Source organism: Scatophagus argus, chromosome 2, assembly GCF_020382885.2.
Source record: "Scatophagus argus isolate fScaArg1 chromosome 2, fScaArg1.pri, whole genome shotgun sequence".
In the NCBI taxonomy this organism is placed as follows: Eukaryota; Metazoa; Chordata; class Actinopteri; family Scatophagidae; genus Scatophagus; species Scatophagus argus.
Genome location: NC_058494.1, coordinates 14,583,409 through 14,609,719, shown reverse-complemented (window position 1 = coordinate 14,609,719; position 26,311 = coordinate 14,583,409). Strand labels below are relative to the sequence as shown.

Sequence of the window (26,311 nt, the reverse complement as noted above, 5' to 3'; positions counted from 1 at the left end):
AGGGTGCCCTCGAGCATTTGGACAAAAAGGTCTAACTCGCAGTCTCCATTCCTGTTCATCCTAAAGGTGTTCGATGGGGTTGAGGTCAGGACTCTGTGTGGGCCAGTCAAGTTCTTCCACACCAAAATCACACCATGTCTTTATGGACTTTGCTTTGTGCACAGGGGCACAGTCATGCTGGGATAGAAAACATCCTTCCCTAAAGTGTTGCCACAATGTTGGAAGCAAAGCATTGTCTAAAATGTCTCGGTTGGCTGAGGCATTAAGATTTCCCCTCAGTGGAAGTGAGGGATCCAGCCCAAGCCCTGAAAAACAGCCCCATCCCAATACTTGGTCTGTATAGTGTATGTGTGATGAAGCAGCCGCTGAGGAGTGGCACTGCTGGGTGCAGTGACACTCAGTAACCTGAGTGGGTCGCTGATGACTTTCTGCAAACATGGCTGCCCAGGATGAACTCAGTAAGTTTCTCTCTGCGTTATTTCTGAATCATATCTCTCTAAATGTCGCGTCTCTGGCTACAAAACCCATAATAAACAACAGACCTGCTTAAATCTAACCATTAGGATGTTTTTAAAGTAACGATAAAGATTGCTTCTGTTAAAAAACTGGGGCAGGGACGTTAGCTAGTCACTCAGTTATATTGCTAGCTAGAATGCTAACGTCAGGAGGCCGTTTGCCCAGTCATGGTCAAAATGAAACTATCACACAATCTATTAATACATTTCGATTAATCAAACTTTTGAGGTGTAGATTTACAAGTTAAATGTTGAGGCCATTCAGTGTTTATTGCGCATGATTCCACTGGTTGTGAAAAGCCAGGGGTATGGCAGAGAAATGGTAAAATGCGTTGAAGTCTGTCAGTGGTTGTAACGTTAGCTGGTTGTTGAGCCATGCAGGGAGAAAGAAGGCAGGGCAGGGTGATGGTTGCACCAACACAGCAGCTGTCAGGACGAGTTTGTTAGCCAAACTAACCATAGAGCAACATGCAAGGAGGGGGCTGTCTGTTTTTAGTCCGCTGTTTGTTTGTTTTACACCCTCTGTATGAAGCTGAAGGTCGCACAGAAGTTGTTTTGCATCTTTTTGCATCCACTCAGTGGGTCCTAAGTTAACTTGATGTTTAAATGAAAAGCTTTTACCAAATTTAAATGAAGCATATGTATTGGCTTCAACAGAGCCGATGTTTAGTGTATGTTTCTGTGACAACCACCAACCAGATAATGAGACATGAGAGTTGATCAAGGTGTTAAATGTGTTTTTAACAGATCAACTGGAACGTGTGTTCCTTCGCCTGGGCCATGCAGAAACGGATGAACAGCTACAGGACATTATCTCCAAGTTCTTACCCCCCGTCCTCCTCAAACTCTCCAGCGTTCAGGAGGGTGTGCGAAAGAAAGTAAGAAGGGTGTTGCCCATCTCTGTGACTAAAGAGATTACGGTTCCTCTTGAGTCTGTGCACTACAGCTACTCTTCATGAAAATGTGAATAAATTACAATGCGATGCTGTCAGAACCTCCTCAAATATTAGTTTGTTTTTTTAAACCAAAATCTTAAGACAAACCAAAACTTTTATTGTATACATTCAGACTCACTTCCCCCTGATGTAACAATGCTTGTAAAGCATCTCTCCACTTTTGCCATGAGTGTTCCTTCATGTTTTTGTTTAATGTGAACAAACAACCAAATTAGTTTCTGTGCCTCGTCTGTTAGGTAATGGAGTTGTTGGTTCACCTGAACAAGAGGATAAAAAGCCGACCTAAGATTCAGCTGCCAGTAGAAACTTTGCTGGTACAATACCAAGACCCTGCAGCTGCCTCCTTTGTTACGGTAAGAATCAATTTTCAAATGTTGCTCTCATAAACCCAAAGGTTTAGTACGCTGTTAATGCTGTCAAGGAGTGGTTTAATGTTTGTACGATGCGTGCAATCCCTATTGAGACTATAGCACAAAAAGCAATAATGTGCGTAACTACATTATTAAGTGGTTACATTAACTAATAATTTATGTGCTTGTCTGTTTTAATTCCATTTTATAAAAATGGTAGGGTTTCTTGTGTAGGGTCTACTATTGCAGCAACAGTAATCTGAATCTTGATTTTTATTTTGTGTACGTGGTGGTCTGTAACTTGAGACAGGAGTGATGATTTATTTTATTGATGTTTTTGTAGAATTTCACCATCATCTACATAAAAATGGGCTACCCACGTCTGGAGGTAGGAAAACAGTGTGAGCTCGCCCCCACCCTTCTCACTGCCATGGAAGGCAAGCCACAGCCACAGCAGGACAGGTGAGGGGACTCAAACGCAAGCGCAAGGATATTTACTGTTATTATAGTACTGGATTAAAATAAGTATGTATCTCAGATACATTTGAGTTTTTTTTGGCTAGGTTGACACATGAAGTTGAAGTTAAACACAGATACTGTGTTGTTATAAGGGGTGGACCCTATCTCCATTCGTTGTTAGACGATGAGTTCACTTTGCTCTCCTTTTCTTCTCCTAGCCTGATGCACCTGCTGATCCCTACTCTGTACCATATGAAGTATCCTGCTGACACCTCCAAGAATGCTTCTCCATTTAACTTAACCGAGAGGCCAAAGACGGTGCAGCTGCTGCTGGAGTTCATGTTAGATGTTTTACTGATGCCTTATGGGTGAGTTCCCGCTGTATGATTTTGGGTATTGTCATGAGTGTATGCGTTGTTTACTTAGAAGCATTTTAAACTTTGAACAAGAATGCTGACTGACTCCTCAACTCTTCTAGGTTTGTGCTGAGTGAATCTCCTACTCGCCCTGCTCCCTCCTCCTCCCAGGGAAGTTCTGCAGAGGGGACAGTGGCTGGAAGTGGCCAGGGTCTCCCCCAGCCTCCTCCAGGGATGAGTGTCTATGCTGCCAAGAGGGTGATTGGAGAGGCCCAGTGGAGCGCTGAGCAGTTAGAGCAGGTACTGTAACCCCTGTGTGAACCTTTGTATGTTAAGGGCTGCATATTGACTTGAATGTATATGTAATGGGTCTGTATGCTGAGTTGTGTTTGTTTAGAGCATCCACTGATGCATCTGCTTCAATGTGTATTTGGTATCAACAGTGTAAGCTGGGCATAGTGAAGTTCATTGAGGCAAAGCAGGTCCCAGAGGTGGAGACTGTGGTGCACCTGGTAGTGGCATCAAGTGACACCCGACACAGTGTGGCCACTGCAGCTGATCTGGAGCTCAGGAGCAAACAGAGGTAGGTGAACGAGCTTGAATCATATCTGATTCATGTGTGGTTGACAGATTATCAAGTCGAATAACCTTTTCTCCAATGCTATAAATTACACAAGAAATTACTAAATAATAAAGTGAAAGATTGATTCTTTACAAATAATATTTGCTTCAGGTTCATGAAAGCGTATCAGATTGACATGATATCTACATGAGAAAGAACTGCTCAAATTACAGACTTATGGCTCATATCATTGGTTTTCTGCATGTTTTATTATCTTCCAGCATCATCGATTGGAACAATCCTCTAATTATCAACAAAATGTACAAGGTGTACCTGGGGGATGTTCCTCTTAAAGCAAAGGTTTGTAAGCTGTGCTTAAATTTCAAACCTGTGATTTAAAAATATATATACACACAATGCAGGATTTATCAGCTGCCGACACACCACTCAAATGTGCACTAAATGAGAAAGGTAGTTGAATTCCATCCCCAGGGTGTCAAATACTGACATCTTGGGTTTGTTGATTGTTGAGTCTCATTGAGAGCTTGGAATGAGACTCAGCAATCATCAGTCTTTCTCCAGACTCGCTGACGCCCAGAAATGTCCCAAACACGGCTATACAGTAATACTAAGTAAACAAGGCGAAGGACGGGTTCAGATTGGGTTGTAGATTATATATTAAGATAGTTGAGAGGGATTATATTTGAGTCTGTAACATTGTTCTTAAGGGAAATCCTGCGTAGTATACCTTTATGTGTATGACACTGTTGTGCACTAGGGCGGCAATATGAAGCAAGAGCTGAAACATGAGCCAGTAAGCACAAGAGTCAAGCTGAAGATCCTGCCACATCTTCTGCGGTCACGTCTAGCCGCAGAGTGCTTCCCAGCTAATATCCAGGTAGGGTCTTTGTCCATGCTTTGGGGTATAATTCTGTGCGCTGAATTTTCGAGGGTCGATTTTGGAAACACAGTTCGCTGTTACAGTCTGTCATTTGTTTCCTCTCCTCCGTAGGTTGTGTATGATGGTCTGTTTGGAGCCAACACCAACAACAAACTGCTGTCTCTCACCTTGCAGTTTGTCCATCACATCTGCATGGTGTAAGTAAAGAGCACCTTTTCCCTTTGTCTAGATGCACCTTGGTATGGGTAATGTTTTAAAAAATTACAGAATCAGATACCAGTAACATTAAAGTGATTCTGATACTCATAGCAGACTTCATTTTACACCTTTTTTGCCCTCCTTATAAAATGGCAAGTTCCTAGGTTTGCTAAATAAGATGAGATGAAGCCTACCCAAAGTGCTCTTACTTGCAGTAGTTAACATTTGTGTGTTTAGTTCTGCCTTTTGTTTTGTGGTTTTTTGCATTTAAAGATAATACTTGGGCTTATTATGTTTTTCAGATGTCCTGACACAAATAAACCCTTGGGACTAATGCTGCTTAATGGTCTTACCAAGCTCATCAATGAATACAAGGAGGTAAAAGTATAAATGCCAACACACATTTAAAGTGCAGGCCAGAACATTTTAATTTGTTTACTTACTAAACAACATTTCTCCTTGCAGGATCCTAAGTTACTATGTGTTGCCTACTCTGCTGTTGGAAAGCTGTCAAGGTATAATGAAATCCATAATCGATTTCCTTAAAACTTTGCTGGCTTGGTGTAGGATTTTAGAAATGAACAGTCTTATGCTTCTTACGTCCTCTCTTCTAGCCGCATGCCCCAGCTGTTCACGAAGGATATTGCACTTGTACAGCAGTTTTTTGAGTCTATGTGCAAGGTAGGTGAAAGATATCTCAAAAATCATTAAGTTCAATGAAAACTCAGCAGCACACAACAATACATTAAAACAAAACCAGCTATCAGAGTTTATTGTGTGATCCTTAACTGAGCCTCTATCCTTAGGAAAGCACAGCGGTGCACCTGACATTGATGTTGTCAAAATTCTGTCATTATCTGTAGGAGGATTCTGATGTCCGTCTTGCCATCCAGGAAGCTCTGTCTATGATGGTTGGAGCTTATGCCAACCTACAGGGGGCACTGCTGAACCTGATGGAGGCCCTGGTGGCTGCGTACATTGGAAAGGTGAGGATACACTGGCAAAATCGATATTTGCTTTACAAAGAAAACAAACATTAATCTTTGCTAGTTTTAGTAAATAGGCAAATAAAGCACTCTTGATGATCCATTTTCTGACAGCCGGAGGTGCAAGTTCGCCAGGTGGCCATGAAGTTTGCCAGCACCGTTTTTGCTGCTGATCACGTGCCATCAAGATACCTGTTGCTACTGGCAGCTGGAGACCCGTAAGTCCCTAAACACAAAAATTCCACATAATTATAAAGCATTTCAGCATTTTAGCACGTCTTAAAAGCTTTTATTATGTCATATACACACTAAAGTGAACCTAAGGTATGAAAGATTTACTGTCCTGAGCAATGCAGAAGATAAAATAAGTTGTTTTCCTGTGTCACAGGAGGGAGGAGGTGTCTGGGGAGGCCCAGAGGGTGCTGAGAGCCTTTCCTACCAAAACATCGGAGAAGGAGGGACCAAAGCCAATGCCCTCTTTCCCTGACATGGTGGCCTACGTCCAGGAGAAAGTGAGGCTCTGTGCATGTTTGTAATTGTCCTGGAGACAGTACACCAGGGTCACCAAGGTGCCCATTTTCACTGAAAGAAATAATGTATCTCATATCTCGTCATAATCAGGCAGCTCAGAGGATCAAGACTCCAGCTAAGTACATCGTTGGAACCTCAACTATTCCTTTCAACCCATCTGCATTTGGGGAGGTAAATATGAATCAGTGATCACCCGGGCATTAGTTTTAAAAATACATTTGAATCTTGGAGGAAGTAAGTTTTTTTGTTTGTTTGTTTGTTTGTTTGTTTCCTGCTCTGTTTTCCCAGATTGTGCTCTACCTGAGGATGTGTTTAGCCCATAGCGCCGGGGCCACGCCCATGTCAACACGGCTGGCAGACATGCAGGATGATGCTCCAGCTATCGGCCGCTATGTCCACACACTGCTCTCCTCTGAGCATGAGCCTTCAGTGTCAAAGCATTCTGAGGCTAACCCTGTTCACGTCTACATGGATCTGCTGCAGCAGCTCCTGTCTGCTGTGGGAGGTGAGAGAAGTTAAACCTGCTTTATCTTTGAGGCAGAGATACGAGAGGATGGAGTCAGGTCTCTGTTGTCAGTAGGGGCTTCTTACAACATTTGAGATGATGTTTTTTTTTTGTTGTTGTTGTTGTTGATCACTCTCAGTCAGAATTGCCTCTGCATTTAAGTTCCATGCAGTGGTACAGAAAGGGTTTTGGTTTTATTGTTTATTGAACCAGTAAAGTAATATATATAATTATAATATTTATATCATCATCTGTGTTGTCTTGTATTGTAGACACACATGAATTGTCATGATAATCACATTATTTCCTGGTACTTCATCATTAATCTCGCTACAGGAATCCCAGTTATGTACTGTCTGTTGGAGGTGGTGTCTGTCTGCCCAGAGAAACTGGCACCCAGATTTGTTGATAAAATTGACTGGATTAAAGTGAGTATTTTCATCTATTTAAATGCTTATTCAGATGTAGGATGGATGCAACTCTATGTTGACATTAATTGTGCTATAATCCAATGGTGACACAAATGTCAGCACCACAAAATAATTGGTGCCATCACTTAGCTATCCTGTCTTTGTGATATTGTAAAACCACGAGCCAAATTTATGTTGCATAACTGTTTCTCTTGTCTCCAGAGTTTGATGAACACAAATAAGGAGGACATGAGGGAGCTCGCAGCCCAGCTGTATGCACTGGTCATTTCCACCATGACTGGCAATGAGCTGCAGATGGCTGTGCACAACTTGGTCAAAATCACCAAAGACAACCATGTAAGCCACTTCGTCTCTATGGCATACTTGGTAGTTTGTGGTTAAAATCAGTTTTAAAAGTGTGAATTTTTATCTTTAATGTAAATGTTTGTTGGTCTTGTTAAACCACAGAGTCCAGAGACTCAGCATGGTGCCATCTTGGCTCTTGGCTACATGGTAGGAAGGCACATGAGCAGAAACAAAGCTGTCACCTCTGGTGACTCTACACACGACATGAGGCAGTCAATAAGCATTGCTTCCCAAGAAGATGGTGAACTTGTTGCCATGGCCACAAAGACAATTGGTATGTTATAATTTTACATCGGCTTCCTGCAGTTTAGGCTTCATTTAGAATCAGTCAATTTTTTTCTATTGGCAGTATACATATTTTTACATACACACACTGAATTATTTACTATTTATTTACTATAGTGGGTGTTTATGGGTGACTTTTGGTTCAGGCACTCAGCGTGATCCAAGTACTTGTGTGTGTCCATCCAGGTTCCTTCCTGGACAGCAGTAGTGCACTGCTGGCTATAGCAGCATGTACAGCTCTGGGAGAAATTGGACGCAACGGCACCCTGCTGATCCCTGCAGAGGGGGAGGGCTTCACTAAACTGTCCATCGTGGAAAACCTGCTGGCTCGCATTCCCTCTGGCAAGGAGAGCACAAAGGTACTGTGGCACTCCACAAAAAGAAGTGATGCTATGATGTTACTGTACTGTATTCTAGTTGTACGCATTAATTAAACCTTGTATCTTAAGCTTGAAGATTTGTGCCTTGTGTCGTCTCTGTTTTAATGATCTTGTCCGCATCTGTCTGTCTGTCCATGTACATGCACCAGATGAAGGAGCGATCAATCCAGACGTTGGGTTATCTGCCTGTGGGAGATGGAGACTTCCCTCACCAGAAGAGGCTGCTGCAGGGTCTCATGGACTCTGTAGAGGTAGGAGGCACACTGACTGACAGTTTTTTGTGTCTGTGACTGAACATTTTCTGATCAAGAAACACAAGTAATCTATTTAGTGTTTTAACATAGTGTTGGGGAAGAGGTCTGCATGATCTTACATTCATTGATCTGGTCCTCCTGTGAAGCTGTCGTGAGTCTCATTAGAGGAAACATCTCTCGCATTTTTGCTTTTTTTTTCTCTCTCTCTTAAGGCCAAGCAGGTGGAGCTACATTTTACAGTTGGAGAGGCTATAACCAGTGCTGCTGTCGGCACCAGCTCTGGAGCCGCTAGAGACCCATGGACCTGCCCCGAGGACCAGTACAGCCCACCACACAGTGCGTCCTTTGTCAGACTGTCTCTTGCATCATGACAGTGGTTCTCACAGTGAAATGCACGCTGATGCAAATTGTTTTCTGTCTGGTGGCCCTACATTGTCAGTAATCAGACACTTACATACAAAAGTCCATTTTTATCTAAACCTTAAATACTCCATCAGCAAAATAACAAAAAAAAAATTCTTGGACCTTTAACAACATTTACACTGTTTTCCCATCCCTGCTAGATCTGAAAAACAATGATGTGGTACCTTGGGTCCTGAACTCCATCCTGTCCAAGTACATATTCAGCCAGAACCCGCATGTCCGACAGGCAGCCTGCATATGGCTGCTTTCCCTGGTCAAGAAACTCAGCCAGCACAAGGAAATCACAGTGGGTCTATTGTACAGCAATACTCTTCTGAATCTAAAGACAAATAGTAGTTACAGTTCAAGTGAGCAGCTGTGATATCACGTAAACAGTTGTTTTGCAAGCCTTGGTTTCTAAAATCAAGAGTACTTTTAGCTACTTTTTAGCTGCTTTAGCTATGTTCTTTTACTTTGACTTTTGTTCGTTTGTTAGAATTGCAGTTGCTGTCTTTGCAGTCTGTCACTTTGTTTTTAAATTGTCAGGTGTAAATTAATATGATTTATATTTAGGTTGTTAAGTTTAGCCATTAAGCCTGAAACTGCTCTCCATAATTACATAACTTCTGATTGATATGATGCTTTTTATTTTCCTAATTGTCACAATGCTCACAAAAGATGTTTTCTGTAGTTATCAGAGCAGCAGTTTGTTTTATTTCACATGTTGGTGTGCAAATCCATTTATGGTCTACATCTGTAATACAAGTAATTGTATTATTCTGCCTTTCCTCTTCTAGTCCCATTTGAAGGAGATTCAGGTGGCGTTCATCTCTGTTCTCTCAGACCCTGATGGTAAAAAGAGATCTGTTCATTACTTAGATCAGCCAGTGCTTTAAATGTACCAGTGCAACTTTACAACACAAGCAGCCACCACTCCTTGCTCTCTGCTCTCCGAATTCTTCATCCGTCCCCTTTTTTCTTCTTTCATGTAGAGTTGAGTCAGGATGTGGCATCTAAGGGCCTGGGACTTGTTTACGAGATGGGAGGAGAGGAAGACCAGCAGAAACTGGTGTCCACCCTGGTAGAAACACTCATGACTGGCAAAAGGTGAGTGACTGGTTGATTGAAAGAGGAGCGAATGTAATAAGGATCACAGGATGTTCTCTTGTTGTATGTGTAGTGTTATGATATTGTTAAGCTCTTAATTATCTTTCCAAACAGAGTGAAACATGATGTTTCAGAAGATACAGAGGTGTTCCAAGGAGAAGGTTTGGGAAAAACACCTGATGGGTAAGTCATATGTCACCACTATTATACCGTTTTGTCAAAGTCTAATGAAAATAATAAAAATAAATATCTGTTTGTGTGGGTTGTGTGTGTTTTGGATGGCTCCTGGCAGTCACGGCCTGACCACGTACAAGGAGCTCTGCTCATTGGCCAGTGACCTGAACCAACCAGATCTCGTCTACAAGTTCATGAACCTGGCTAATCATCATGCCATGTGGAACTCGCGCAAGGTATCCTACACCTGCATCATTCTCTCACTCATCTTTCCCATCCATCACACATGGCACTTTTCTTTCTGTCTGTCTCACTGTTCCTCCTCCCTGACCTCTCCTCCATTCAGGGAGCTGCTTTTGGTTTCCACATGATCGCAGCCAGGGCCGGGGAGCAGCTGGCTCCGTTTCTGCCCAAGCTTGTGCCTCGTCTGTATCGCTACCAGTTTGACCCCAACCTGAGCATTCGCCAGGCCATGACCAGCATCTGGGATGCTTTGGTCACTGATAAGACCCTGGTAGGAATTGAGTCTTGTGCACACACAAAAATACCCAATAATGCATGTACAAACAAATGTATGTAGACACATGCCACCATCATTAGCAGTAATGTGAGCATGATTGCTTGTTCTGGTGTGTATCAGGTGGATAAGTACCTGAAGGAGATCCTGCAGGATGTCATTTCAAATTTGACTAGTAACACCTGGAGAGTGCGTGAGTCCAGGTACAGTGATGATACACACACTTAACATCAGTTTTTTGGGGGGTTTTTTTGGGTTTTTTTTACAGCCACTGATTCATTTAGCCTGATTTTTTTTTCTTTTATTGTTTTTTCTAACTCTGATTTTACCTTCGGATTCAAAGGTAAATGCCAGTTTCTCCACACATTTTGCTACATTATTGGCTATTGCAGTCCTGTTGTCCTTGGCTGGATGTTTGGCTTGCTGCTGTGTTTGGTGTTACGGCATTCTAAGCAGCCCAAAGTATTTTAAAGAGATACTCATCTTATGCTGTAAATTTACATGGAGGTTTTTCCAGGTGTAATGTGACAAAACAGCATCCAACTTTTATTCCAAATCTCTCTTTTTGTGTTGTGTTTTGTGTTTAAATTTCAATGTATGTGTCCTGAAAATGAATGTCAGCTGGGATCCCATGCTCTAATGTCAAACTCAGAAAGAAAGTGTGTTTTTGATGACGTGATTTTCCTTCCAGCTGCCTGGCCCTGAATGACCTGATTCGCGGCCGCCAAGCCGACGACCTCATTGATCACCTAGCAGAAATTTGGGAGACCCTGTTCAGAGTCCTTGATGACATCAAAGTGAGTTGGCAGATAAGAAAATCAATGTTGTTTTAATTTAAGACTAAATATGAACACATAACAAGTAGAGTTTCAATTTTGCTTTCTTTCATGGTTATATAATGTCTTTCTGACTGTCATTTTGCTTTTCAGGAATCTGTGAGGAAAGCTGCAGACCTAACACTGAAGACACTCAGTAAGGTAACGTTGTTTGTCACAGCGTTGGTCTGTATGTGTCGTCGCTTGAATTCTAGGCATGCGATGTGAGCCTTTGACAAAGCAGTTTTCTTAATTTGCCTAATGAGTGCATATGTTTGGAGCATTACCTTCTGAGTACGTTTTAGCTTTTGATGTCTGCTTAATAATATGTTATATATGATCTGTCCACTACAAGACAGACTTGATGTTACCGGTGTGGTATTGGCCACAGCAACTGGTCAAAATGAGTTTATATGAACACATATTGAAATGCAATATCCTTAATATTTTTGTTTGCCTGTAAACATGCGCGTCCAAGTATCTGTGTGTCTCTCTTTGTCCAGGTGTGTACTCGTATGTGCGAGTCTACAGGCTCTGCAGCCCAGAGAACTGTGGCGGTGATGTTACCAACCCTGCTGGAAAAAGGCATCGTTAGCAATGTGTCAGAGGTCCGCTCACTAAGGTAACAGCTTATGCTGAGGCACCTTATGCTATACGTCTTTCGGTTAAATACGAAACTAACATTTTAGTAGTGGTTATAGATGGCAAACTGTGTGTGGATATTTTTTCAGCATGACATCTTAAATATATACTGTTTGGCATTTAGGGGTAGAAATTAAATAAACATTCATAATTATATTTTCAGTAGGGTGTAATCACCTGAAACTAAGAATCGTCGTCTTTTTGTGTCTGGGTTGAAATGGAGTTTGATACTCACATCTTGTTGTTTTCTAGCATGCTGTGATTGTGTGCCACAGTGGTTGTCTGCCTTGTTCTCTCTCTCAAACAGTCTGTTCTGTTTCCCACCAGTATCCAGACCCTGGTTAAGATTAGTAAAACAGCCGGTGCCAGGCTGAAGCCTCACGCTTCCCGGTTGATCCCGGCCCTGCTGGAGGCCCTCAGCACCCTGGAGCCTCAGGTCCTCAACTACCTCAGTCTCAGAGCCACAGAGCAGGAAAAGGTAACCTCAGCTGCCTGCTGCATCTCCATGCAAGACTGGTAACCAAAGACTATAAGTTGTGTCACAGGTTAGACTCCACATGGTCTATAACTTTTGTTCTCTCTGCTTCTCTAGAGTGCCATGGATGCTGCCAGACTGAGTGCTGCCAAGTCTTCTCCAATGATGGAGACCATAAACATGGTAAGAAGAAGACATCATCAGCACTGTTGAATCTCGTTTCCATGAGGGTGTCAGTTTCTTGGTGTCACAGAAGTGTACATAAGGTTCCTACTTAACAAAACATGACAAAATCCAATGAGATCTGTTTCGTGTGTCCCTGTGCTCAGTGTCTGCAGCACCTCGATGTTTCTGTGCTGGGAGACCTGGTTCCCAGGCTCTGTGACCTGCTCAAGAGTGGAGTGGGTTTGGGCACCAAGGTAGATACACACTTCTGTAATTCTCAGATTGTGTAGAAATGATTGGTGTTGCCTTTAAAATCCACCTTTTTCCTGTGTGTTGGCCCCTGTCTTCTTTACGTATGTAAAGACATAGTGTATCTTGTCAGCTTATTGTGTCAGCATGTTTTTCTCTTCTGCCTGCGTAGGGTGGCTGTGCTAGTGTCATTGTTTCACTCACAGTGCAGTGCCCCCAGGACCTCAACCCATACTCAGGTACTGGCAGAAGTATGCTCATCTATTCCTGGGATGTGTTTACTGTTTGAAGCAAGTGAACTAATGACAAAAATATTTGGGTGCTTCCAGGTAAACTGATGAGTGCCCTGCTGAATGGTATCCATGATAGAAGCACTGTAGTACAGAAACAATTCGCCTTTGCTTTGGGACATCTCGTCAGAGTAAGCACCACATCTGTGAAGCAGTCTTACGGCATTAATTCCATTCTAGGTTGTTCTCAGTGAGTCTGTAAGGATGGCTCTTTGTGTTTCAGACGGCAAAAGACAGCAGCGTAGAGAAACTTCTACTGAAGCTCAAGAGCTGGTACTTGGAGAAAGAAGGTAAGACAAGCTAGAATTTTTTTTTTTAAATCCAAAAACATGTGTTAGTATTTCTATTGAATCAAACAGTAACTTGCAGCCTGGGCTCTCATTGTGCTTTCTATTTATTCAACTCTGTTTTACTCCCAGAGCCGGTGTACAAGTCGTCATGCGTGCTGACTGTACACGCCATCAGCCATTACAGTCCCGATGTGCTGAAGGGCCATGCAGGAGTGGCTCTGCCGCTGGCCTTCCTGGGTATGCATCAGGCACCAGGTCCTGACGAGGAGAAAGGAGAGAGCCATGACGCCACGCTGTGGGCTGAGGTGTGGCAGGAGAATGTTCCAGGTGAGCAAATTCAATCCCTTGAGCGACAAAATGAATTTATTAATTGAACGAATGTTGTTCAGAAGTAATCAATGACAAAATATTTCCCAATCATAACATTTAATTGTATTTTGCCATTGGGTTAACCTTTTGTCCGTTGATCCTAGGAAGCTTTGGAGGCATCAGACTCTACATGACGGAGCTGATCGCTATCACACAAACAGCACTGCAGTCCCAGTCCTGGAAGATGAAGGCTCAGGGTGCAGCTGCCATGGCAACCGTTGCCAAGGAACAGACAGGCTCATTGGTGGCACCGCACCTTGGCATGGTGCTAACAGCTTTAATGCAGGGACTGTCGGGACGCACCTGGGCTGGCAAGGTACCGACCGGGAAACCCAAAAATAAAAAGGAAACGTTTTTGGTTTAACTTCTGTTAAGTATTATTTTCTTCTTGTTTCAGGAGGAGCTGTTGAAAGCCATTGGATCAGTAGTCTCCAAATGCAGGTGAGACTCCTTGCAGAACTTTTTTCCACTGCTGCCAGTTTTTATTTGAAGGACAACATTAATGCTTGCTTACAAGTTATATTTTATTGGTTCCATTCATTCTGTGGCTTTTAGCACAGAGTTACAGAAGCCTGCCACAGGCCAGCCCACCATCCCTCAGGTGCTGGACGTTGTTCTGAAGGAATGTCGTAAAGAGAGCCTGGTGTACAAAATTGCTGCTCTCCGCTGTGCTGGAGATGCGCTTCACAGCAGCCAGGAGGACCGTTTCAGCAGCATGGCAGAGATCCTTTTCCCTCTGATCAAAAAGGTTCAATCACATCTTTTCATCTGATATTTCCTGTGCCTCATTTGAAGACATTACTGTGTTAAGGAAGCATTTTAACCCTGCGCAAACCATCCTCTGATTCCTTGCAGAGCTGCCCTGAAAGCGGTGGTGCATCACCGAGGTCGCTGGAGGACGATGAGGATGACAGGGATGTGAAGGAGAAACAACTGCAGACTGAAGCTCTGATCTGCGCTTTTGAGACTATTGGAAAGGCTTGGCCCAGAAACCCACAGACTCAGGGTTAGTTAAAGTTTCTCCTAAGAGCAGACACAACTGGACCACTGCTCAGATAAAATGTTCACTGGCCCACAGTAAACTTCAAACCACATTTTCCAAGCTGTGCACTTATATCAATCCTGAACACTGTTTAACATTCCCGCAAAAATGTAATGCAGCGAGGTTTGAGGCATGAAATCATTTTGTATTCTTCTTTTCTCTAGTAGAGCAAGTATAACACCCTGTAAGACTTTGCAGTCCCTCTTTCAGTTGCTGCTCCACACTTTCTATAGACCCCAAGTACAGACCCCAAGGAGTACAGAATCAGACACAAACTGTTATTTCTGTCGGCCCCCGCGGACGGGTGGCTGCACTGATGCAATGAACACTCTTCTTGACATTTTCAGACATTGTGCACTCAAGGCTAGTTTCATTTTGCTTACTTTATGTTACCTGCAGCCGGTATGTCACTGCAACAGCTGTGTGTGTGGTTTGTTTGTTTTGTCAGAGATAACAACAGACATGTTTGCATTGCATTCTAGTACCTATCACTGAAAAAAAATAGTGGTCCTTCAAACTTTATTGTTAGTGAAATATCATCAGCCCAGCAGTTACGAAGAGAGCAGGGTTTAAAGTTTGCCGGATGTCATGTTGACAAAAATATAAGTTGCATCGTACTGTGAAGTGATTCTCATTCACTCCACCACTTTTGAAATCTAAAGTTTATGAGACTCAACTCCATTGTCAGAGACTTAAGATCTGTGGAAGAGCTGCCATTGCAGCGTAGGCTGAACAGCTGGCTGAGATGTGGCCCTAACAACGTACATTGTGTCTGCAGCTCGTTTCCAGGTGGAGGTGTGCAGTTTGATGTGTGAAAAGCTCAAGCTAAGCACCTGGAAAGTCCAGCTTGCTGTTCTGCAGTCCATGAATGCATACTTCCAGAGGTAAAGAGCAATCAAGAAAAGCTTTACTAGAACGTTGAATTAATGAAGGTGATCATAGTGTGCTTGGAGTGTGCGTTTCTAATTGAAGTCATTTGATTAAACATGAGCTGTTTTCTCTGCAGGTTATTGCTGCTAGAGAAAGGCAGCGAAGACTTCAATGCATTGTCGCAGATCTTCACTGAGACCTGTGCTGCTCTCACTTACCCTTTAGGTAAGAGCCTTCCAGCTTCAGTGTTCTCGGAGTTATAATCTGATACATCTGCATTTCATCGTATTTGTATTGTTTTTTTTGTTTTTTTTTATCCAGAAAACAAAAGTTACTCCTCTGTGAGGACAGAGGCCTTGTCAGTTGTGGATCTGATTGTGAAGAGAACTGGAGGTTAGTATTTTTTTGTTGCTAAGATTGTATTATTCTTCTCCGGAGTTGAATGGAATTGGAAAGGAGAGCTCTGTTGTTCAGCATTGGCAGGTTGTCTCTTCTGGGTTTTAAATGTGCAGTATATTTCAGTGGTATGGTATCCTCTGTCAGGAGCAAACCTGAACGTGACACATTTTATCTCATTGTTTCAATGACCTGTCAGAGTGCACATCGTTTTGACATTTCTCACAGACACACACACACGTATATGTACTGTATGCATTAGGGCTGTACCATGTAGTTCAAAGCTTCGTTCATAACATGCACATCTGTTAGTTCTGTTTAAATTCAATATTTCTGTGCAGGTTGCGGATAAAGTTTTGGCAACACTAGTGTTATCAGTATTATATTGTTTGTAGAATTAGATTCCAGATTGTTTCCAACTCGTGTGATCTTAACATTTCCAATAACTCCAGAGTGCTGTATAGTCCAAAAGTCAAAATGTACTGGAACAAAAGAGAGAGATTTCATCATTTTAAAACTTCACAATGTTTTTATGCGATGAAATATTCTGTTTCAATCCATATTTGATATCTGTCAGTCAGTTATATATGTTGGTACAAGCACACGTCTTTATGTTAACAAATAATTTAATCCAGTGTGTCAGTTAAGGATTTTGTTCGACATTTGTTTGGTCGTTGTTGTTTTAGGAAGCTTCATTTGGGAAAAACCTCAATAGGAGCTTTGAACGTACAGAAATGATCTGGTGCAGTTCCAGCATGTATCATGGATTATTGATTGCTGATGGATTATTCTTGTGTATGTATGATACTAACAGAGAGCGAACAGTGGGACTGTGTGTCGGTGAAGAGCCGGGAGCAGCTACAGCGCTCTCTGTCGACTCTGCAATCAGACAGCAGACCTGATCTGAAGGATAAGGCCCAGGAGCTGCGCAGACACATCCAGAGCCAACCCTGAAAACACACACACACACACAGCCAGTCACAATCAAAAAATCAAAACAGAGTAACTTCTTTTTACTTCTTCATCAGTTAAACAAAACACATCACACACTCCTCTGTCTCACCTCTTTGACGTAGTTATCTTCTCTTTAAGACATTTTCAAATCTCTCGAACGATTACATTACCTATCCTTATTACGTGTGAGCTTTTGAAGCTGGCTATGTGCAAGGGACTGCTCCACTCAAGCTGACAGACTGATTAACATATGTTGCTGACGAAGCTTGAAAAGACTACAATAACACAGCTTGCTCCGAGTCTGAACTCACAGTGACGAGTGGTAAAGGGCAAGGCTATTATTGTAATGTGTCAAGTTTTATTTGGTTCATTTAAATGGACAGTAAGATAACGATAATAAATACTATATAAACCAATGTGTTGGGTTTGTGGACGCTGTATACCTATAGCCCCAAAATGGGGAATTTTACTACTGTTGTGGGTTTGCCTGCTCATTAAATATCAGAACAACTGCGGGTTGTACACCTTAGCAGATGGCTGACGAGTCACCCACCAAGTTGAAGTTACACTTTTCAGGGGTGTGGAGACTTAGCTGTTGTACCACCACTGCTGCTGAGTGATGGTGAAAGAGCTGAGGCATTCGAGATAAATTGGAGGTTCCTGTGTAAAAGATGTTCTTTCTCCTGTTTGCAAGGTGAATAAATGAGACAACAGACAGTTTTTGTGAAGTCTTGATTTAAAAAAAAAAAACACAAAAAAATAACAAACTGCTGTTAAAGTTGAAGTGATGCTATTGTTGTTTGAATTTGTCCCTGATGAAATAAAACTGCATTGACCATTTGGACAAGTGGTTTTCTTTTGTCTTTATATGTTTAAATATAAGCAGTGTCAAACAGTTAATGTCACATTTCTGAAGGGCTTGAGGGGCCAGAATTCAAACTTTGGATCAGACAAAGTAATGAAACCACAAGTATTAGTCATGGAAAAACACCGTAATCATAGTGTCAGAGGTGATTAAAATTTAAGCTTGAGAGGCCAGCAAAACAATTGTTTTTTTTATTTGTATGTTCCTAATAGTTCCTTTTAATTTTTACTATATGATACTACAAGATCCAACTAGAAATCAAGCAAACAAGTAGTAGCAGTAAAATGGTAAAACTGCAATAATGTGCAACCCAACCAAACAGCTTGTGGTGGATCACTGACCTAAAATCTTTCACATGTGAATATCAGCTGTATTACTAAGATCTGATCACTGTCTGACACTGCAGGTTTCATATTAACAATGTGCATTGCCTCCTTCCAGTGCTTTCGCTATTACCACTAGGGGGCGCCAACATTGTAGGTCTTCATACTGTATATATTGTTGGATTGCTTTTAGTTTCAGCCACTTTCTACGGGACAATGGGAAAACACCAAATGAAGAATCAGGTTTTTATATTTAACCTGCTTTATTTACTAAAATATATAAGCACATTAGCTCCATATAAAAAGTGATCATGTATAGAGGAAGAGCATGAGCATAGAGCAGAAAAGAGACAGACAAACCAAGGACAGGAATTTACAGTTAGAGGGTTTAAAATACACAAAGATATGAAGATGCTCCACATTTCAACAGCTGAACAAAGAGAGAACAAATGGACAGACTGGTGCCACTTTGAGAACAGTCATATAAACACAACTCTTAAGATTATTAAAAGCATCCAGTGAAGAAAAACACCACTGACAGGTTAAAGATACTGATTAGCTGATGAGCTGTTTGTTCCTCTTGTCTCTTTGACGAGTCTTGTCTTGGCTTTTCTGTGGAAGGTTGGCATCGCTCTGGCTGAGCGCGGTCCTCGTAACTGTGGACATGCCGTCAACAAACTTTGTCTTGAACAGGACGTTGGCATTGGTGAACATACCATCCTTCAGGGACACCACCACAAACTGCAGGGACAGCATTAAAAAAAATAAATAAATAAAATAAAAGGGTCACTTGAGCGCTTTGGGTTTGCTCTGATAACAAGAGTGACAGCATGGTGAAAGTGTACATTATAAAAAGCTGGTTAGTTGGTTTTCTGTACAATCGCGGGTTTAACAAGGATATTAGAACATGTATGTGTGTTTCAACGAACCTGGGAGTGTCTAAAATGTGTGCGCAGCATCTGTCCAATGTTCTGTGTGTGCGACAGATCCAGGGCGGCGTCCACCTCGTCTAAGATGTAGATGGGAGCAGGTTTGAACAACAGCATGGCCAGGATGAGAGACAAGGCCACCAGTGATCTGAAAACACAGACACAAAGAGGATTCTCAGTAAAACAGACTTCATTAACCTGACATACTTAAACCTGTTCAGGTACAAAACAAACAAAACGACTGACACTTCATGAGACATATAATGCTGTTGCTGACCTCTGCCCACCGCTGAGCTCACTGAGGTTTTCCTTCCAGGTGGTGCCCAAGGCCACCTTGAACTCAAGGCCCTCCAAGACACCACAGCCCTGAGGAGGAGCCAGTTTAGCAGTGGCCCCTGGCAGCAGAGTGGAGAAAATAGAGCCAAAGTCCTTGTTTACCTGCAGAGGAAGAGACATGTTTTCAATAGAGGGGAGTGAAAATCTAAATGATCTAACCAGTGAGATGTGATGGTGATATTTTTCTTGACACTAAATGAAGAAAAATGTTTGAAAATATTCAATTAATTAACATAATTCTGATTGAGATAACAAAATAGGGATGAAGAATGAAAATTATTGACATGTGAACACAGATGAAGAAGAAGAAGAAGCACTTCAAATGAATAAAAATAAAAAATAGAGAGAGGAAGAAGCAAGAGAGGAAGCTGAGTTGGGGAATATGGACAAAATATCTTTGACAGTATGACTAGTTTTTCATCTCTTTATCAGAAGATGGTTCTTGGATAATAAAACCAAGTAGGAATTAAATGCCTGAGAAGTCAAGAGATTTCACCGTTGACTCAAAACACAACATTAACAATTCATACTGTCCAATATCACATCAAAGATGGAGAAACAAATGCAAATGCAAATATAAAAGGTAAAAAAATTATTTGCTCAAAGAGAACAGACCTTCTGCCACGCCAAATTGAGAGCCTCGTTCTTCTTTTGATCCAGCTCCTTGATGGTCTGCAAGATTTTCGCTTTGTCATTCTCCACGATCCTCTTCTTCTTCATCAGGTCATTGTACTACAGGACGGAAGATGAAGACAATTGTTTGGAACAGATGTAGACATTCAAAAGGTGGAAGTGAACAATCGCCCAATCCCTCTCTGTGTCTCCGTCCTCACCCTTTCTTCTGCCTCGTTCAGCATGTTCATGGCCCTCTTGTTGACGTTCCTCTCCAGCTTGGTGGTGGTCTCCTCCAGCTTCTTCAGTCGCTGGCCAGCCTCACGAGGATTGTTGGTCTTAAAGTCATAAGAAGTGTTGGGCTGGCCGAAGAACTGACGCTCGGAGTGGATCCAGTCGTGTTCCTCCAGCATCCGAGTCACCTGGAGGAGGACATTTTGATAAGAATGAAGTGATGTTTAGAGGATCCTCATCATATTAGACGAGACGAAACCTTCAAAGGCCTTGAAGATCATGCCTTCAAGCAAATATAATAGACTGACTGAATTTGTTGTGCGTGTACCTTGTCAGCAGCTTCCTGGCTGTCCTTGCGGTGTTTACTAATGTTGTGCTCCAGTTCTTTGATCTTCAGCTGGACTTCGTTGTTCTGCTCCCTTATTTTATTGGCCTCTGTGCTCTTCCCCTGGAACATTCAAATGGACAAAAACAATCAAACAAATAGTTCCAAGCAGAAAAATTCATCAGCACCAGGTAACCAGGAAAGTGGCAAAAGTGTATTCACCCTGAGCTCTTTGTCCTGAGCCATGATCACTTCCTTCTGTTTGGCAAGCTCCTCCTGGGCTTTACGCACTGCCTCCTGCACAGCAAAAGAGACAAAAAACAAAGTACAAGGCAACTTATTGCTGGCTGTGACAAATCATGAGTTATTCACTAGACAGTTCATTGTGATTCACCAAATGCATTGATTTGAATAGACAAAGGGGGGACAGTGGAAAAACCATGCCACAATAACAAACAACACATACCTTGTTCTGTGAAACAGTGCAGGCCATGCTGTCTATCTGCTCCTGGATGGCTTTCATGGCTTCATCCACAGCCTGAATCTGCTGCTCATAACCAGCCTGCTCCCGCCGCAGCTCCTCCAGCTCCAGGGCCACAGCGTCGGACTCCTGCGAACGTGTGTGAGAAAACTCGTAATAGCCATACATACACAGACATAAACAATAAAAATAAAAGGTAATGCTAATGACTGGTTGGTGTACCTGCTGCTTCTGCTTCAGCTTCTTATTGAAGGCATCGGCTTTGGCCTTGGCTGCATTGAGTTTTTGCTGGGCAGCTTTCAGCTCCTTCTCCCTCTCTGCCTCAGCATTCTTCATCTTGTTCTCCAGCACCTTGTACTTTTCTTCAGCCCGTTTCTGAACCTCCTTAGTGACGCGCAAAGTCTCCTCACTCTCCTCTGGTTAAGCAAACACATAGCACAAGTAAATAAAAATAATGTCTTGGTTTTTTTTTTAAAAAAATGAAGGCGGGACCTGTATATTATTATTATATTAATAGCAACCTGTATCACATCTGTAGCCATTTAGACCCTAGTGGAATCACAAACCTAATGTCCACTTGTATACAATATACACAAACTGCTTAGTTGGGTTAAGTTATTTTAAACTCAGCATTCTGACCAATAGCCTTGCGCAGCCTCTCTAGCTCCTCTTGCTGCTGGTGGAAGGAGCTCTGCTGCAGCTTGGCCTGCAGGATCTGCTCCTCCTCTACCTTCAGCTCATATTGCTGCTTCAGCTGGCGGTACCTGGAGGGAGGGAAAAACGGTGAAGTGAAAAAGACAATGTATGGTGTAGGTGAACATAAGTATGTCAAAATACGACGGCACAATATGAATGCAAGCGACGAGTTGCTGAAGACTGCGGGATTGATTGTTGTGCGAATTAACATATCCAAGGAAATGTCCAAGTGCAACTTGTGCGACACAATTTAAAAATATCTTATGTTATTCCTGTGCCAAAATTAAAACCTGACAGAATTTTTGAGACCGATAATGATATTTGTTTTAAGAATTTCAACCAAGGTACTTAACCATGTATAGTAAAACTCAACTTGACAGTCCTCCCAGGAGGACAAACTACCAATACGAACATAATTTGAAAGCTCATTCCTGTACCCATATATTCACTGATACAAATAAACTGGCTCTATCAACTAATATCCACATACTTCTCTGCAGTTCCCTTTAGGCTGGCCAGTTGTCGTTCAGTCTCCTGAAGCTGGGCCTCCTTATCATTCAGGTTTTCCCGAACTTCCTTCAGTTCCTGCAGGCTGGACAGAACTGAAGCTGACTGGGAGCGAGCACCTGGAAGAGAAAAGGCAGGAAAACAAAAGGTCCATTGCATTGTCTAACTATCACAAGGTTTTATATGATTCTGACTGAAAAACAATTTCATTTTGTCATACACATAATGTAGTACACGTTCTCACCTCCGCTCAGAGTTCCCTGTGGATCAAAGATGTCTCCTCCGAGAGTAACAGTCTTGGTCATCACCTGCTTATCAAAAGCCACTTTTTTGGCATTGTCCAGGGTGTCACACACCAGCGTGGAGCCAAAGACGTACTCCATGGCCTTACGCAGGTCAGATTCATAGCCCACCAGGGACAGAGCTGTGTGGACATTGTCCTTTCCAACCTGACAGAAGGCAGAGAATGGACAGAGGAGACGGAGCAGAGTGAGAAAGAAATGGAGAGTCATCAAAGACATAGCGTCCCGTTTCAAGATCAAAGAGAATGAGTTTTCCAAAGCGAGCTGTATTTACATCTCACCAGACTTTTGGCAGCATTGACCACTCTGTCATCAAGTGTCTTGGCAGAGATTTTGTTCAGGGGAATAATGGTGTACCTCCGCTGCAGCTCTCCCTTCTCCAACAGTTTTTTACCAGTTACCTGTTCAAAGACAAAAAGCATATGAACAACAATGGTGTTACTGGAGAAAATGATTGAACTAAAGTAACTAGCACGCTGCCCACTAAGACACCTACCTCTGTGTCCACTACAATGTTATACAGGCGTCCTCCTGCAACAACTTGCAGTGCTGTCGCGTAGGAGACATCACGGATTGTGATCAGGTTAGCTAGCAGTCCCTTCACTTTGCTACGGTCCCATCCTCGTTCTGGATCCCTTTAATACGGCACAAAACACAAGAAACGCGTCAAAGCCAGCGTGATGAGACAGGAAGCTGAAATGTTACAGGCAGCTAAATGATCTGCTGAGAAAGTCAGATATGAATGTTTGCCTGTGTGAGTGTTTGTGGATGGATTAACCTGGCAAAGGAGAGGCACAGGTATAACAATTTTGGGAGCAATATGAAGTAAATAAACCTCATATATCTTGCCCTAACATTAGTTATTAGTAGGAACATCTAGCTTCAAAATATGCAGCACAGTTAAATAGATGAACAGATTGATTTGGCAAATCCCTACTTGTAGTCGAAGCGCAAGTTGGGGAAGCGAGACACGAGATGCTCATAGGTCTCTTTGAGTTTAGTGACCTCTCTGGACAGCTGCCTTCTTTTCTCCAACAGACTCTCCTCCTTTCCATCTGCATACAGAGTCCAAATATCGCAGAATTATAACATACAAATAGGAGCTGCAATGAGTACAAGGTAATGTCCACATACACACACACACACACACACACAGTACCTTCATAGTTGAGTTTAGCTAGCTCAGCCTGTAGTTTCTCTCTGCTGCCTCTGACAGCCTGCAAGGCGTCCTGGTCTTTTTTGTAACCACCATCCATCTTTTTCACTTCTGCCTGTTTGTTCTTAAGCTCAGCCTGGGCATGTTTCAGGGTCATCTGGGCCTGGACAGACAGGAAGTGAGAGACAAGAAACAGGATCAATGGATCAATCGTTGAAATTAACAGAATGGAAATCAAGTATTTTCTCAGTAAGGAACAATTCCAGAAACAGCAGTCCTACCATTCATGATACTGAGCACCACGTCTGTAGAGAAAACTTGCAATTTAATATATACTGGCAACCTGAATCACATCCTGGACCAAGGCCTTTCCTCACCTGTTTGGCCTCAGTATCTGCCTTGCTCATGTCATTCTTGCAGGCCATCATCTGCCCAGCCAGTGTGGCTTCCTCTCCATCCTCATTGGTAGAAAGGCCTGCCGACACAGCCTTAAAATGCTGTTCAGCTGCCTCGAGGGCTGCGCTGTCCTTCTGTCCTTCCTCCTGTACAGCCTGAAGTTGCCCCATCAACTTTGAAACTTCCTTTTCTTTTACAACAAGCATTTTTTTGTCCTAAGGATGAAGGAAAATAGTTTTGATGAGATTACAGAAGTCATAGAGGCACATATTAGCAAAATGCACTGTCCCATTACCTCCTCCATACTCTTGACAAGCTCCTTTCTTTTCTTAGTTTCATCTTTGAGATTCTGTTTTTTCAAGTCAAGTGCACTCTGAGCTTTAGCATCCACACGTTGCACATCAGCAAGAGTCTCCTCCAGGGATCTTAATACTCCATTCACTTCCTGCACATGAGCAGATCAACATGAAAAACAAAGCTTGTATGACTCAAGGTTCCTTTCTGAACATGCATCCATTCATCCATTTCCTATACTTATCTCAGCTGTTTCCAGATGAAAGATGCCAGTGTTGATCTGAAGAAATCTCCAATAAAGTTTTAAAAGCCTCCTAATCTTAGCTCCCCCACATCTTCCACTGTACCTGATCTTTCTTTTTTTGCAGCTCCTGAATCTGGGCTGAGAGCTCCTGGACTTTGCTCTCATTCTCGGCCATGGTGGCTTGCATCTTGGCGATGTTATCCTGCATCACCTTCAGATTCTCTGCAGATTTCACCTTGGTTTCCTCTGCACAAACAAACAGCCAGGCCACGTAGAGCCGTGTCAAATGCTGTATTTCACGCATCAACTTCTGGTACTCCAAGTATGACGATCGTTCCTACAGAGGGAGAAGGATTCAGAAAAAAGGGAAATAATGAAATGTATCACTCTTGCTATCATGTGTCAGTCACAGTTCTGAGTTTTTAAAGGTTTTATTTTGGAGTGAACCTACCTCTTGAAGTTTTTGCATGGTTGGGGTAATTTCCTCATCCAAAATCTTAAGGAGTAAACAAAGAGAAACATTAAAAAAATGTATTGGTGGCACAGAAGAACAAACAGAGATGCATTAGAAAAGACATGGACGTCTAACATACGGTCTGAATCTCCTTCAGCTTGGCCTCCTTCTTCTCAATGGTTTTCTGAGCACTAATCTTCTTACATTCATACATTCTGGTTCCTGCTGCCTCCTCAATCATAGCAAGGATCTGAAAGAAAAAAGGCGTCATTGGAAGACCTGAAAAGGCAATAAAGTTTGTACTGATGGTGCATGTTTTACCTCCGGAGGCTTCATGTTCAGAACTTTGGTGATCCTCCCCTAAAATGTGGAAAACATCACATGATATGAAATACTGTAGAGGGTGAAAACCTACAGCCACACACACTGCTGCAGAGTGACTGACCTGCATGATGAGAAAATGTGGGTTGTTGACATTGAGGCCAACAGAGCAGAACAAGTCCTGCACCCTCGTGTTGTTGGCATTCACTCCATTGATGAGGTACTTGTTCCTGCCACCAATTACCACCTTAGATAAAGAAAAGATCATCAAGGTGTATCACGGTTTTATTATTTGCACTGCACAGAATAAACTCATACAACAACTACAGAACCTTCAAAAATTATGGTTTGCCAACCTGTCTGGTGACAGTGATCTCATCATGGGTTTCAAAGCCCAGAGGACTCTGGCTTTTGTTTGAGTTGTCAAACGTAATAGACACCGTGGCCTTGGTGATACCACCCTGCCCATTTTTGTAAACCAAGTCCTGGAGGTTGGAGGCTCGCACCTTTCGGATGAAAATGAAACAAAGAGATTTCAGAGGGAGCAGGTTTGTTGAGCATAACTTTGACTCGTGTTAAGATGCTTCTCGTCAGCTACCACTATAATAACTCTACTCCGTGATTACTTTAAGGTAAACGACTCGGTAAGGTTTGTCATACAGCTTAACGATTTTATAGTCATATAACACACTTACATGGGTGAGATTAGAAATGCCCAAAAGGAAACATATGGAGTCCAAAATATTGGACTTGCCGCTGCCGTTCAGTCCTGTGATGGCGTTGAACAGAGGGTCAAAGCCGTTGATTTCCGTCCTCTGTGCGTAGGATTTGAATCCTTCAATAATAATGGATTTGATGTGCATCTTTAGGCTGTCCTCTCTCCGCAGATTCCGGAGGCAAGATTTGTGATGTCTTAATAACAAATCGGTAACTTAAAAGGTGAAGCACTGAGTTACGGCTCAATGTTTACAACGGACAACAGCAAAACTCGTTCTTCTCTCTTCTCCTGACTTGAATTTTGGCGGTAGGTATGGAGCCGCTAGTCTGTCCTCTCCATGCCGGGAA

At 42.5% G+C, this 26,311-nt stretch overlaps 2 protein-coding genes across 3 annotated transcripts; one reads left to right on the top strand and one right to left on the bottom strand.

The window, feature by feature from the left end:
* Nucleotides 1-316: 316 nt before the first annotated feature.
* On the top strand, nucleotides 317-23,545 carry ecpas (Ecm29 proteasome adaptor and scaffold). 2 transcript variants are annotated; one of them, XM_046412353.1, is made up of 50 exons: nucleotides 317-458; nucleotides 1,263-1,393; nucleotides 1,708-1,824; nucleotides 2,165-2,283; nucleotides 2,499-2,648; nucleotides 2,759-2,936; nucleotides 3,080-3,219; nucleotides 3,480-3,558; nucleotides 3,977-4,096; nucleotides 4,211-4,296; nucleotides 4,600-4,675; nucleotides 4,763-4,812; nucleotides 4,912-4,978; nucleotides 5,161-5,283; nucleotides 5,398-5,501; nucleotides 5,672-5,795; nucleotides 5,905-5,985; nucleotides 6,103-6,319; nucleotides 6,656-6,747; nucleotides 6,952-7,086; nucleotides 7,198-7,369; nucleotides 7,567-7,739; nucleotides 7,910-8,011; nucleotides 8,227-8,350; nucleotides 8,578-8,723; nucleotides 9,214-9,268; nucleotides 9,409-9,523; nucleotides 9,638-9,706; nucleotides 9,816-9,933; nucleotides 10,044-10,211; nucleotides 10,338-10,417; nucleotides 10,906-11,011; nucleotides 11,144-11,191; nucleotides 11,533-11,651; nucleotides 11,999-12,149; nucleotides 12,264-12,329; nucleotides 12,476-12,565; nucleotides 12,733-12,799; nucleotides 12,890-12,981; nucleotides 13,074-13,140; nucleotides 13,270-13,467; nucleotides 13,614-13,825; nucleotides 13,907-13,950; nucleotides 14,065-14,257; nucleotides 14,365-14,515; nucleotides 15,330-15,435; nucleotides 15,558-15,646; nucleotides 15,743-15,814; nucleotides 16,632-16,789; nucleotides 23,514-23,545. In XM_046412353.1, exons 1-49 carry the CDS (start codon nucleotides 437-439, stop codon nucleotides 16,769-16,771), a joined length of 5,544 nt encoding a protein of 1,847 aa, XP_046268309.1. In that variant the 5' UTR covers nucleotides 317-436; the 3' UTR covers nucleotides 16,772-16,789; nucleotides 23,514-23,545. The 2 variants fall into 2 exon arrangements, with proteins under 2 accessions (XP_046268309.1, XP_046268300.1); XM_046412344.1 differs by lacking the exon at nucleotides 23,514-23,545 and having other exon boundaries at nucleotides 16,632-17,615.
* smc2 (structural maintenance of chromosomes 2) lies at nucleotides 18,204-26,311 on the bottom strand. The gene is made up of 25 exons (XM_046412421.1): nucleotides 25,942-26,311; nucleotides 25,603-25,752; nucleotides 25,371-25,493; nucleotides 25,247-25,285; nucleotides 25,065-25,175; nucleotides 24,923-24,967; nucleotides 24,575-24,808; nucleotides 24,229-24,378; nucleotides 23,915-24,148; nucleotides 23,541-23,700; nucleotides 23,319-23,436; nucleotides 22,878-23,016; nucleotides 22,663-22,782; nucleotides 22,324-22,528; nucleotides 22,063-22,198; nucleotides 21,516-21,640; nucleotides 21,099-21,292; nucleotides 20,862-21,005; nucleotides 20,618-20,692; nucleotides 20,399-20,518; nucleotides 20,058-20,258; nucleotides 19,840-19,956; nucleotides 19,166-19,326; nucleotides 18,889-19,036; nucleotides 18,204-18,700 (listed from the first exon to the last, which is right to left on the bottom strand). Exons 1-25 carry the CDS (start codon nucleotides 26,107-26,109, stop codon nucleotides 18,515-18,517), a joined length of 3,603 nt encoding a protein of 1,200 aa, XP_046268377.1. The 5' UTR covers nucleotides 26,110-26,311; the 3' UTR covers nucleotides 18,204-18,514.